This window comes from Chanos chanos, chromosome 12 (genome assembly GCF_902362185.1).
Source record: "Chanos chanos chromosome 12, fChaCha1.1, whole genome shotgun sequence".
Taxonomy (NCBI): domain Eukaryota; kingdom Metazoa; phylum Chordata; class Actinopteri; order Gonorynchiformes; family Chanidae; genus Chanos; species Chanos chanos.
In genome coordinates this window covers 3084071-3096476 of record NC_044506.1, presented here as the reverse complement: position 1 = coordinate 3096476, position 12406 = coordinate 3084071, and the positions used below count along the sequence as shown (strand labels likewise).

The 12406-nt window shown below is 37.7% G+C and overlaps 1 protein-coding gene across 2 annotated transcripts; it reads right to left on the bottom strand.

The window, feature by feature from the left end:
- Positions 1-833: 833 nt before the first annotated feature.
- LOC115825060 (BOLA class I histocompatibility antigen, alpha chain BL3-6) lies at positions 834-4453 on the bottom strand. 2 transcript variants are annotated; one of them, XM_030788808.1, is made up of 6 exons: positions 4221-4453; positions 3195-3443; positions 2782-3057; positions 1972-2238; positions 1484-1534; positions 834-1079 (listed from the first exon to the last, which is right to left on the bottom strand). In XM_030788808.1, exons 1-5 carry the CDS (start codon positions 4291-4293, stop codon positions 1488-1490), a joined length of 912 nt encoding a protein of 303 aa, XP_030644668.1. In that variant the 5' UTR covers positions 4294-4453; the 3' UTR covers positions 834-1079; positions 1484-1487. The 2 variants fall into 2 exon arrangements, with proteins under 2 accessions (XP_030644668.1, XP_030644669.1); XM_030788809.1 differs by having other exon boundaries at positions 2782-2991.
- Positions 4454-12406: the final 7953 nt, after the last annotated feature.

Below are 12406 nucleotides of genomic sequence, written 5' to 3'. Positions count from 1 at the left end.
ACTACCCTTATAAAGGGCTTGAATGGGTTATAATTAGTTTATTAATTAGTTTGTGAACACTTTATAAATCATTAACAAGCTGTTATAAGCCATTAGATAAAAAGCGCAACAGTGACCTGTTGCTTGCCAAATAGTGATCCCGCATTTATCTGTACTGTTAAGCCTCCAATCTCATTGGTTACTTATATACCACTTCAGTATGATAGCATATGTCATATAAAAACCCGTGATAATAAAGAGGATGGCTGCTGATAGCATGCTGAAAATGTCAAGGTAAACAATATCGCCAAAGCCTCAGCGTATGAATCTGGTAATTTGATATGAAATTTAATATGCAATAATCTGATATGCCAAATGAAACTTTCTGACTAGTAAGATATGCTAATGGAGGTTAAATGCTACTAACTTATTAACGCATATCTGATGGGGTTGAGAGGTATTAATGCTGGCTGATGGACAGTACAAAGTGACCTAAGTAACCAATGAGATCAGAGTCTCAACAGCACAGATAAATGTGGGATCACTATTTGGCAAGCAACAGCTGACTGTTGTGATTTTTATCTAACGTTTATAACAGCTTATTAATGATTTATAAAGTGCTCACAACCTAATTAATAAACTAATTATAAAATCGGCTCACATTTTAGCCATTTGAATTGTAGAATCGTTAGTTTCTTTATGTTTCTATATAGTTTTATAATTATATTAGTTTTAGATGTTACTATGCAGTGCTCCTTTGAACTTTGAATATGTCTATTATGAAATGAGCCAAATCAGACTTATGGTATAAAAAAGAAAAAAAAAGAAAGGAAGAAAGAGCGAAACAACAAAGCTCCAGAGAATCCACATTTATTAGAACAACATGGATTCATGTAGGTCTGTGAATAGAGATTACATGTGTTGAGTGTATGTGCTGAGAGTGTCTAAGGTAAGAGCTACACAACACACCTTATTAATGGCCTAAGGGCATAAAAGCAACATACACACATATCAGTAACACTACATTAACATCAGTGTGTCTGAGGATGTGCAGCTGTGAGAGACTTGCTGTGACAGACCCAATCCACAGAACATCAACACTGCAGACAGAGAGAGAGGGAGAGAGAGAGAGAGAGAGAGAGAGAGAGAGAGAGAGAGAGAGAGAGAGAGAGAGAGAGAGTGGAGAAGTCAACATTTGTAGGCTGCTGAAAACACAAATACAAACATTAAATCCTTAAGCAACATCTTCACTTACACACAGTGTAGCACATTACGGTGACATAGCGCCATCTATCACACAGGACAGTATATAACTGTTCCATCTCACACTGCCTATCATACAGTACTATACCACACTATACACCACAATATTATATTAAAAAACACAACACCAGACTGTGTTCCATCATAGCACACACTGTTTTACCATTTCCACATAATACCACACTCTGTTATTTCACAGCACTGCACCTCACGGCACATTATAGCAGTTTGTGCCATTTACCTGTTCACTGTGAAGGCCTTGGTGGGTCAGAATCCCGCAAATATTTGAATCCTGAAGAGAAAAAAATTGACAGCTTTAACCCTCGGAAGTGAAGTGAGGAAGATTACATTTACCAATTACCAACACAGCAAACTGGTCTGTATTATAGCACAGTAAAGTGTATGGATCATCTTTAAAGAATAATGAAATCAAATTCTGCTTGAAAATCAGTAACACACCATATTGTCTATAGTATAACACTGTATCAGGTAAGAATCACGTTAGTCAACACAATCACATGCTATTTAAATGGGCAATATTATATTGTGTTATGTTTGAAGCTGGTGGATTTTGAGAGTGTGGTTTATGAAGACATTCACACACAAAGACAGACAACACTGAGTTGGTAATAAAAATCAGCAACGTCCTGTCAGTACATCCTGTTTAATCAAAACCATCATTACTCACATAATTCACTGATAACACAAAATAGTAGTATCTATAGTTACCCAGTGTGACTGGTTCTTTCAGGGTTATGTGATCCACATAACAGTCATAATCTTTTTCATCAGAGTCAGGGATCTCCACACTCTTCCTCAGCTGGTAGGTTCCATCATTGTTTGGTCTGACTCCTAAAGACCTCAGTTCTTCAGAAGGCAGTTGAGTTTGATTCTTTCTGATGTTCATGGTTATGTTTTTGGGAAAGAAACCAGTGGCCATGCAGGTCAGGAGCAGCCTGTGTGGTTTATAGCTATTCTGTATAAATGCACTAATATCTGATAGAACCAGAGAGAGAAGGAACATGAGGTCATTAATGTCATTTCTCCTTGAAAATCACTGAGGTTAATCATGTGGTGAACAATTATGTTAAAAAGAGACGAGAGCTTCAAAACAGATTCATTCATCAACATAAAGTAAGTATCAGTCTGTGTGCGTGTGTGTGTGCGCGTGCGTGCGCACGCGTGTGTGTATGCGCGCGCGCGCGCGTGTGTGTATGCGCGCGCGCACGCGTGTGTGTGTGTGTGTGTGTGTGTGTATGTGTTTGATTCCAGTTCCCTCCACAGGAGAAGAATAAAACACAAAGAGTTTGTACATTAACAGGGAGAATGACTAGAGAGAAGAGGAGTGTGAGGTGAATAATATATTGTAGGTCTTTAGACTGTCTCTACAGCTGTGAATAAAGCAAAAGCTCTGGACAGGTACATTATGGCACATAGAACTCTTACCTATAACAAAGTAAATGTAAGAATACACATTAATTATGACTTCACTGTATCCTGTGCACCAAAGCAAATAGTAATGTAGACAGTGGTACTCACCAGGGTTCTGTATGATATCATCTGGACATTCCCCTGTTTCCTTCATAATCCCACACAGGAAACCAAAGATCACCGATGTCGAAACATTGTAAAAAGTTTCAGTATTCTTTTGCTCTACGATGGCGGTCACCTCTTTCTTTTCAGGCACCCACTGTGCAGCAGACACATCAAAGGAGATCAGATCCTCGCCGTCGTAGCTATATTTCATGACTGCGGAAATGGAGTCGTTCTGAAACTCACAGCCCATTCTTATCTGAATGACATGAATGCCTGAATCTAAATGTAACAAGCAGAGCATTCATTAATAACAACATTCACTTGATGCATACATTTTAAATGAACGAACTAACAACAAAAAAAAAATACTTGTAATAATACTTCAGGATTACAGAAACTGCAGTTCAGATACTCACTAGACTGATTGTGCGTCATGACTTGCAGTATCCTGATAAATTCATCTTTCTCTTTTTCTGTGATCGAATCGACCGTCACAACAAAGCTATCAGACGTATTGTCTGTCACCCAGTCAGGACGAATAACTTTCCCATCTCTGTAAGTCTTATAGACTCTGTCATTGCACAACACCGACATACTGTAATTGTGGATGACAGGTGTCGTGGCCGATATGGAGAGGTGCACAGTGATGTGAAAATCAAGAGAACCTGAGAGACAGAGAGACAGAGAGAGAGAGAGAGAGAGTGGAACAACCTGCTGGAGTCAAGATGACAGGGTTATTTACTTAGAGAAGCACACTAAAATGCAGACATTACGTAAAATTTCTGAAAGAGTGTGTCCTTGTTCAGTTCAGTTTCAAAAGTGTCTGTATTGTGAGAGAATCATTGTGATTCTGTTACATTTAAAAGTTATTGATGAAGTGAACCGTGTGTTGTGCATAGCGTGTATATATATATGTGTGTGTGTGTGTGTGTGTGTGTGTGTGTGTCAAATGATTAAAATGATTAATCACGATTATCGGCATGATTTTTGTTGTGTGTGTGTTGATTAAGTGATTTTGCTAATGAATTAATTGACTTATGTTCAAAGTCAAAACAAATCATTGTAGAAGATATTTCTACCATCAATCCCAGGGTTTTTTAAGGTTGGGAAAACGTTAATGTGAAATATGTCTGTTCTAATCCAATCTAACGTAATCTAATCTAATCTAATCTAGATCTGAACAGTGTTCTTTTTTTTCTGAGAGAGAGCTGAACGTTGATAATCATTTTATCTTCAAAATCAGACAGAAAACATTTTGCATTCCTTTAAGTAAGCAGACCCAAAGTTTGGCACACCCAGCTACAGTAGGTATATAATGAGCAGGCAGTACGTTTGAACAGTTTTAAGAGGCATTATCAGGGAAGCTTTATGTCACATGATGAATACTGAACCTTCAGCCACTTCAGTAGACTTTCTTTTTCAACAAACTTAAAGTCACTTACTAGCAGTAGGTTCTGTGTCAGCAGCTCCTACAGTCATTAAGAACAGACCCACAAAATACAAGGAATACTCCATTGTGTCCTGTCAGTGTGACGCTGAAGACAGACTGGATCAGGGACTTTAAAACAGGAAGCACCGCAGTGATCAGTGCTCTACTGTTAGCATATGAATGATATTGTTTGTTTTAAGCAGTGTATCTCTTTCTCTCCCTGCCTCTCTCTCTCACGCTCTCACTCTGTGTGTCTGTGTGTGTGTGTGTGTGTGTCCTCCACATTAATAAACAGCTGACCTAGGTTAATGACATACCACTGAATGCTTAAACACACACAGAAAAAAAAGAAAAGAAAAAGAAAAAGGAAAATAGAAAAACCTCTCCCAGTTCTGTAATCCACTAATTAAACATTAAATTAAAATAACTAATTAAAACTATTTATCAGTGTAAATGTTAACACAGAGTCTATTTAGTAGTTGCCACTGCCAAACAGAAAGGGCCATGCACCGTAAAGGAATAACAGAATTACAAACAAATGCATTTCATTCATCTCATTCTAAGTATCACACTATTTCATGACAACATGAATAAAAATGATGAGTTAATGATGAGGTTTTTTTTTTCAGTTTATGTTAATAAAGATTAGATGCACTGTTATGAACTAGCTCCGCTTGTGTGAAGCTAAACAAAGACAAATCAAGAGTTTTAAAGGCAAAGTCCATTACTGAACCTTTTGCCCAAAGATACTGAATTACAACATGCATATGGTGCATTGACTCTATAAAGTAAATATAGGATCAGGGTTGTTGTGGTCCTCTGTGTTTGAGCATTAAAATTTCCCGCTCATGTTTGAGCACAGGGGCAGTGGTAAACAAATCCTTATGACACTGGAAAGTTGCATGTGCAGATTTGTTCCATTGCAAAAGTGTTTGACTGGACCCAAGTCTGCGTGTTTGCCAGCGATATAACATTAAAATGAAGAAAAAAGTTCATTTTCAGGACTGAAGGAAAGGTTAGTTAGACCGTGAGAGATTGCCAACTCAATGAGAGCTCACATGGGGGTGAACTGTGAAGAGATTCCCAGTAAAGATGTGTTCACATTTCACGTGTTATTTCAAGTCAGTTCTTGCTAAGTAACTTGGCAAGAATCTTCCCAGAAGCACAAATCTGTTCTTGGCGTAGCCAGGTAAAAAAAAAAAACCAAAATGTTACTTGTGCATATAAACAATGTTAAAAAATAATTTTCATGAGTTCGTTATATTATTATTTTAATGGTCTGTGGAATTTCTTATGATTAGACAAAAAAAAAAAAAGTTTATTGGGCAACATGTTGGTTATAACTGTATACGACGGTCTCATGCTCACGAGATGCAGCGTGTACGGCAGAGAGCTGAAACAGAAGGAGAAGTGCTCTAACCCTGTGCTCAAACCGGCAGAGACTTTTTGTGGCTTTGTTGCTGTTGCCTGCAGCCAGCAAGTGTATGCAAGTGTATTGACAAGGGATGCATCACTTTTCCTTAAAACTGTATAGACTAATAAATATAATAAATATATAGTATACCTTATATTTATTTATATGCTATGTTTATGTCGTCTTTGCTATATTCATCATGGGTTTGTATGTGTGTGGTTTGTGAAAGGCAGGCCTATTAATATATCACGCATATACTAATTTATGCGTGAACAAATCAGGTGCATTCCCGCAAAAAATATGTTTTGGAAGGAATTTATTTTCCTATAAATAGTGTGATCTTGCCGCAAACGCTACTGTTTCACCAGGGACTGCAAAGTAGCATTCGTAATAGCCGCTATCCATGCACGGAGACAATGTTGGGAACCAAAATGCTAACATGGTTACTAAAGTTTAAGAAAACCTCTCACATCGAAAGAATATACGACAGTCCCTCCAGGATTTTGTGATGTCATGATCACAACAATTAACACAAATTCAACCAATCCCCGTGAATTCTGTTCGCCTTTGCAACTTTGTCCAGTCATTGCAACTTTTCTGCAAATTTGACCAATCATTGTACTTTTCCGTGAATTTCACCAACCATAGCAGTGCCTTGCGCAAAATGCTGACACATATGTCACCGAACAATGTCAACTTGTTTTATGCTGTGAAGATGTAGACAGTTGCGACAAGAACATCTCGCATTCACTGACAACATCAAAAAAAAAAAAACAGGCCAGATGCTCCTGGTTTGTCAGGAATCGTCTCGATTTCAAGCTGGGTGTCCCAAGTCCTGAGTCCTGACAAATATCTGTAAAACACTAAAATGTCCCTGTTTTGTACATTCACTACCAAATTGTCCCAATTTTCACCACAATTAAAATAATATTTGTAATACTATACTTGTTTTCAATGCTTACATTTATCATGTTCTGTCCCACTCCTATTATTATTATTATTATTATTAATATTATTATTATTATTAATAATAATAATACGTTTATTTAGAGCCCAATATCACTCAGAGGGCTTTACATGTCTATAACAAAGTCAAAACAAAATTATATTATGCATAAGTTCGAGAAAATAGATAAGTCTTTAGTGTGGTTTTAAAGGTATGGAGAGAGTTTGCTTCTCTAACTTCTGCAGGTAAACCATTCCAGAGGAAGGGAGAGCGGTAGGAAAAGGCTTGGTAGCCAGCGGACTTTTTTTTTAAACTCTTGGAATGACTAATAGTCCAAACTCTTGAGAGCCCAGGGTGCAAGGGGGGTTATAGGGTGTAATTAAGTCAGAAAGGTAGGAAAGCGCGAGCCCATGTAAAATTTTATGTGTTCGGACACATTTCATATGGCTGTGTCACAACCTCATCAGCAAACCGATTCTACCTTGATAGATCAATTAGCTTGGTACACTTGTTAAAACACTAAGCAATGTAATACGAAGGCTCCTTCAGTTATTTAGCTGAGGACGATTTGTAGGTTGTCTACCCCGGTAAATAGCTGAAGGAGCCTTCGTATTACATTGCTTAGTGTTTTAACAAGTGTACCAAGCTAATTGATCTATCAAGGTAGAATCGGTTTGCTGATGAGGTTGTGACACAGCCATATGAAATGTGTTTTAAAATGAAATAAATATGTAGCACCTCATTGTAAGGAAAGGGTTTAAAGCTAAAAGCCGTGCAAGGTTAAGACTTTTCTGGGGGCTAATATATACATTGAAACTGTATGTTCTTGTTGTCAAAGCCATGTTTTTTACAGGGGACCAAAAATGCATTGACTTTTGTTTTTATTGTAATGTAATGGTGCCTTTAACAACCTTGCTGGCAATGGAAGGGGCGGAGCTTCTGGGAACAGGAAGGGCAGCAGAAGTATATCCAGGTTGGCCTGAGGAGGGAGAGGAGAGAGGCCCTAGGAGAAAAATGGCAGTGTGAGGAGGGAAGAACAGTGTTTGGTGTTTTTGGGAGTAAAACCCAATATCTCAAATCCACAAACTGAACCCTATAAGACCAACTCCATATACCTTATCCAAAATCCAAGATCAAGAGGAACCCAAAAATGAAAGATTACTCTTCAAACTCTTGGGGAAACTTGGGAAGTCAGGTCTGCATGAGCCGGTGAGACCCAGCTGGTTACTTTTGCCTATTTTTATTTTTTGATTTGTTTTTGTTTTGTTTCGGTCTTGGCCCTCTGGACTTTCTGTTTTTGGTTGAACTTTGGAAAAAATGGAGAAGGGGGATGTATATATCGCTTGTTTGTCGTTTGGTTGGTAGTATTTGATTGTGTTGGTTTGGTATTGTGGGTGTGAGGTGATTTGGTTTTGTGCTTGTTTTTTTTTTGTTTCTCATTGCTTGTTCACCAGTTTGTACAATACAGTTTTTGTGGGGAGAATATAGATTGACTGACTGGCGTTTGTAATTATCCATAGAACTTCTAAGCAGATACAGTGTATTTTTGCCGAACCTTTAGTGTAACTTCTAGCTGGTAAGAAAGTCAGGGGGGATTGTTACAAGGTGAGTGAAATTTTAGTGCCTTTTTCGAGCACAGGTTGATACTGCTGTCTCAAGTTTCCCTGGTAATGAAAATTAATCGGGCATCGCTTTTTGTTTTGCTGCCAACTGCTGTTGCATCACTGTGTGTGTGTGTGTGTGTGTGTGTGAGTGAGTGAGAGAGAGAGAGAGAGAGAGAGAGAGAGAGAGAGAGAGAGAGAGAGAGAGATTCTGTCGTCAGAGTAGGATTTATTTCATGTTCAAGTTTATGCAGTCAAGTCATGTAACCTATGGCGCCATCAGCAATCCAACCGATGAGCACTCTAGAATTCCAACCAATGAACACTCTCGAAATTTAATGGATGACAACTCTAACTCTGAATACACACATTACCATGTGGTAAATGCCTTGCCTCACCAAAGGAAATGTACAATGTGTATTGTATGTCAGTCTGCACTGAGATGAAGTGTTGTGCACTTACATGTCCTTCACCACTAGAGGGCGCCTGAGTTGCTGTAAAACTGTGTTAGAGATGCGTGTGAAGAATGCAAGAATGAAGCCACATCGACTTCATTTCATGTTGGTCACTGTAACAGTATTCTCAGAACCCAGAGCATCGTTATACATTATATTTACTGAAAGAAATAAAAGACTGTACCTTTCAGTCTCAGCCAACTGTGATAAATCATTGCATCATTAAAATATTACTGTGTGTTTGAGTTAGTTTATTCAAAATATTCTTATTCAGTCGGCCATCAGTCAGGGACAGGGGGTGATGAGCAGTGATCACCTTTCCCTCCAATTGACACTCCCTGGAGATTGTTGTAGTGTAATGGTCTTCTATAGTCAGTTACAGACAACTATTAACATTTAATAACTTACATTCAAAATCTTTTCAGTAATCAGTCTTCATGGCATGCTTTATTTTGGCAATAATCAATGCATTGAACAGCTTTGAGTCTCTTATACCATTTAAGCCTGTTTATCTCTGTTCTGTCTGTGTTTCTTATCTCACTGAAACACAACATTAAAGACTTCTGTCTGTGTTTCTAATGACACTGAAACACAACATTAAAGACTGTTCTGTCTGTGTTTCTTATCACACTGAAACACAACATTAAAGACTATTCTGTAAAGGGGGCTCTTTCAGTCTTGTCTGTGAATGTCAGTACTCCTGCCAGGACTGTGGAATTTGGCCGCCCTGCTGGCCATTCTGTGTATTGTCATGCCTTGTGCTTTTGTTTGTGTTTTGGTTTTGCCATGTGCTTCTGTTTGTCCCTGTGTACTCCTGTCCCCGCCCCCCACCTGATCCCTATTGTTACCTGTTTTTTTTCCTCCAATAGTCTGTCTCTGCTGTTAGTTGTTCTGTGCATTTAAGTCCTGTGTTTGTACCTGTTCTTTGTCAGATTGTGACTGTCATTCTCTGTGCCTTTCTTTGAGTTCCTGCCATTCGTGATTTGAAATTTTGACCGTGTTTACCTTGACTTGTTTTTTGCATGATGATTGGGATTTGTTACCTTGTGGATTACTTTAATTGAATTAATTCTGACCTATCTTTTGCCTAAAGATTTGGGTCTGTTTGCTAAGTGTATTTTTTGGGTTTTGACCCTGAACTGGACTTTGCTTGATTTTTCAATTAAACCTGATTTTTCCAACTGGGTCTGACAACCCTCACAGTGAATATATATGTGTGTGTGTGTGTGAAAATGTGGTGGACAGAGTGCTGGGTTTGGGTGGGGGTAGTGAAGTGCAGCTCAGACAATGACATTGTGATTTTAAACAAAGAATTTTATTTTTCTGTTTTTAACACACGGAAATTGGAAATTCACGAAGAAGTTGAACATCAAAAATAAATGAGAATTTCAATGATGTGTTGTAATGATGGGTTCCACGTGAAAGAGTAGAGAAGTTTGTTCCATAGTCTGAGAGAGGATGTTTACACTGAAAGAATCAAAAAGATAGAGAAGATTATTCCAGTTTAAGACAGTTTGTACAGCTAGGAGATAAAGAGTCTTAGAGAGACAGTTTGTACTGATAGGAGATAAAGAGTCTTAGACAGTTTGTTCTGATAGGAGATGAAGAGTCTTAGAGAGACAGTTTGTTCTGATAGGAGATTCTGAGACTGACTCAAACAATAGTTTGTTTGTTTGTTTGTTTTATCATTGTTAAAAGGTTTGACAACATCTAATAACTGAAATCATAATGTTCCGGGCTTTGTGTGAAGTTATTCTCAGAGACACATAGAGATCGTCAGTGAGCTTTAGTGGTTTTACTGTTGAAACTCTCTCCTGGTCTGTGCTGATAGTGTGCTTCTGAAACCACACAGACCCCACTGCAGCATTAACTGTGTTAACCGCTGGACTGATAAACAACATAGACCAAGATCAACTCTGCCGGTTTACATGTCAGAAGATTATTTGTATTCTTTTACTCTAAAGAAAATATTTCTACCATGAATAACGGGTTAGGGTTACACTGACTTACACTGCCCAGAAAAACAAACAAACAAGGAAACACATAAACACGCTGACTCGTTACCAAATTAAACTGCGTGTTACATGTTGTGCCATCTTTTGTCAGAAACCATCTGCACGTCTTAAGGAAGGTAGAACAGGCTATCTGAAAAATTATTTTTCCCCAGCAACATGAAATTGTAGATTAGATCTATCAGTGTCATGTGACCTTCAGTGTTATGTGTCACACAGAGGAATTGGTACATTAATTTTTAAAATACTGTGTGACCAGAAAGATATTAATACAGACACCATCTATAGAACTGAACACAGATTTAATAAGATGATTAAATTATTTAAATAAGGCTAAAAGGACAACCATATTACTTAATACATTTTAAGCATTAACAGTAATGAAATTCACTGCTATTACATTACACATTACACATTAGATGAAGTCATTTTATGATTAGACAAAAGCTTCTCTTTGTAAAATACATACACATTCAATAATAAACTTACACTCAACAGATTGATTTTATGTGTTCTGAGATATTTTCAGTCGAGTTGGAAACAAAGCAAATGGTATAAATATTTAGTGAACTTTAACATAACTCAGAAAGAAGCCATTTCCCCATCACACATTATTTTCATATGCTTATAATCACAGCTCTTATCTTACCTTTATCTATCTGACTTTGTCCTGGTGGAGTTTGTCCACTGGTTGATCCTGGTGTAGTTTGTTTTTCTATAATTTTTCTAGTGGTTGATCTGTCAGTTGGTTGTCCTCTTGTAGTAGATTTGACTGAGTTCTCTGAGGAGACAGTAGTAGATGACAGATGAATATAATATAAAACACATTTATCTCTTATCTGTCATTCAGGAGATGACACGTTCAGACTGATAGATGAGGGAAACATTACTCTGTATGGTAGAGTGGTAATGTGGATCAGTGTGTGTGGGTGTGTTTAGTGATGTGTTGTGTATGGTAGAGTGGTAATGTGGATCAGTGTGTATGGGTGTGTTAAGTGATGTGTTCTGTATGGTAGAGTGGTAATGTGGATCAGTGACATGTCTTTAGTCAATTATTTAAAACTAATAAACAAACAAGCAAAAAAAAAAAAACAATAACAAAAAACTACAGCTCTAACATTAGAAGTAGCAGGAATCATTGTTTGGAGTATTACTGAATAATTCAGAGTGTATATTTATCTTTTCATAAACCCACAGCTGTTGTGTTACCTTTGTCTCTCTGTGCTCCGTGTCTTCTTACAGTAGTTGGTTTGGTGGTTAAGATCTTTGGTTTTCCTCTTTTTTCAGCTTGGGTTTGGCTTAAGGTCTGTGTAGTTTTTGGTGTTACAGACTGTCTTGTGGTTGAGATTTGTGTTTGTTTTCTTGTAGTAGTTCGTCTAGTGTGGGATCTCTCTGCTGGTTTTTCTCTGGTACGAGACTTGTCTGGGTTTTTCGAGGAGATATCAGTGGATGAAAGATGCATATGATATGCAGTTCATTTCTCTATTATCTCTGAATAAACATTCCACTATTTTCTTCTCTTCCATTTCTCTGAGCTTCTGGAAAATGTAAACCTCACTGCTGAATGGAGTTTTTTCCCTAGACTCTAGCCTCTGGAAAACATAAGTCATGGCTGAATCTACCCCCGCCCCCTAAATTCTACAGCAAAATGTGAGAAAAAACTTTTTATGAAAACGACTCTGTAATGTAACTATTAGTGTATTTATAATTAATAATAATAATAAACTGAATGTCAGTCATACAGTACTGTGTGATAGAGCAGGACCATATT

Excerpts from the sequence above, each read along its gene's own strand:
- LOC115825060 (XM_030788808.1), bottom strand. The coding sequence starts at position 4,293 with ATGGAGTATTCCTTGTATTTTGTGGGTCTGTTCTTAATGACTGTAGGA. Across the intron at positions 3,444-4,220 it reads TGACACAGAACCTACTGCTA|GTTCTCTTGATTTTCACATC; the intron begins GTAAGTGACTTT and ends TCTGTCTCTCAG. Across the intron at positions 1,535-1,971 it reads GAAAGAACCAGTCACACTGG|GATTCAAATATTTGCGGGAT; the intron begins GTAACTATAGAT and ends TTTTCTCTTCAG.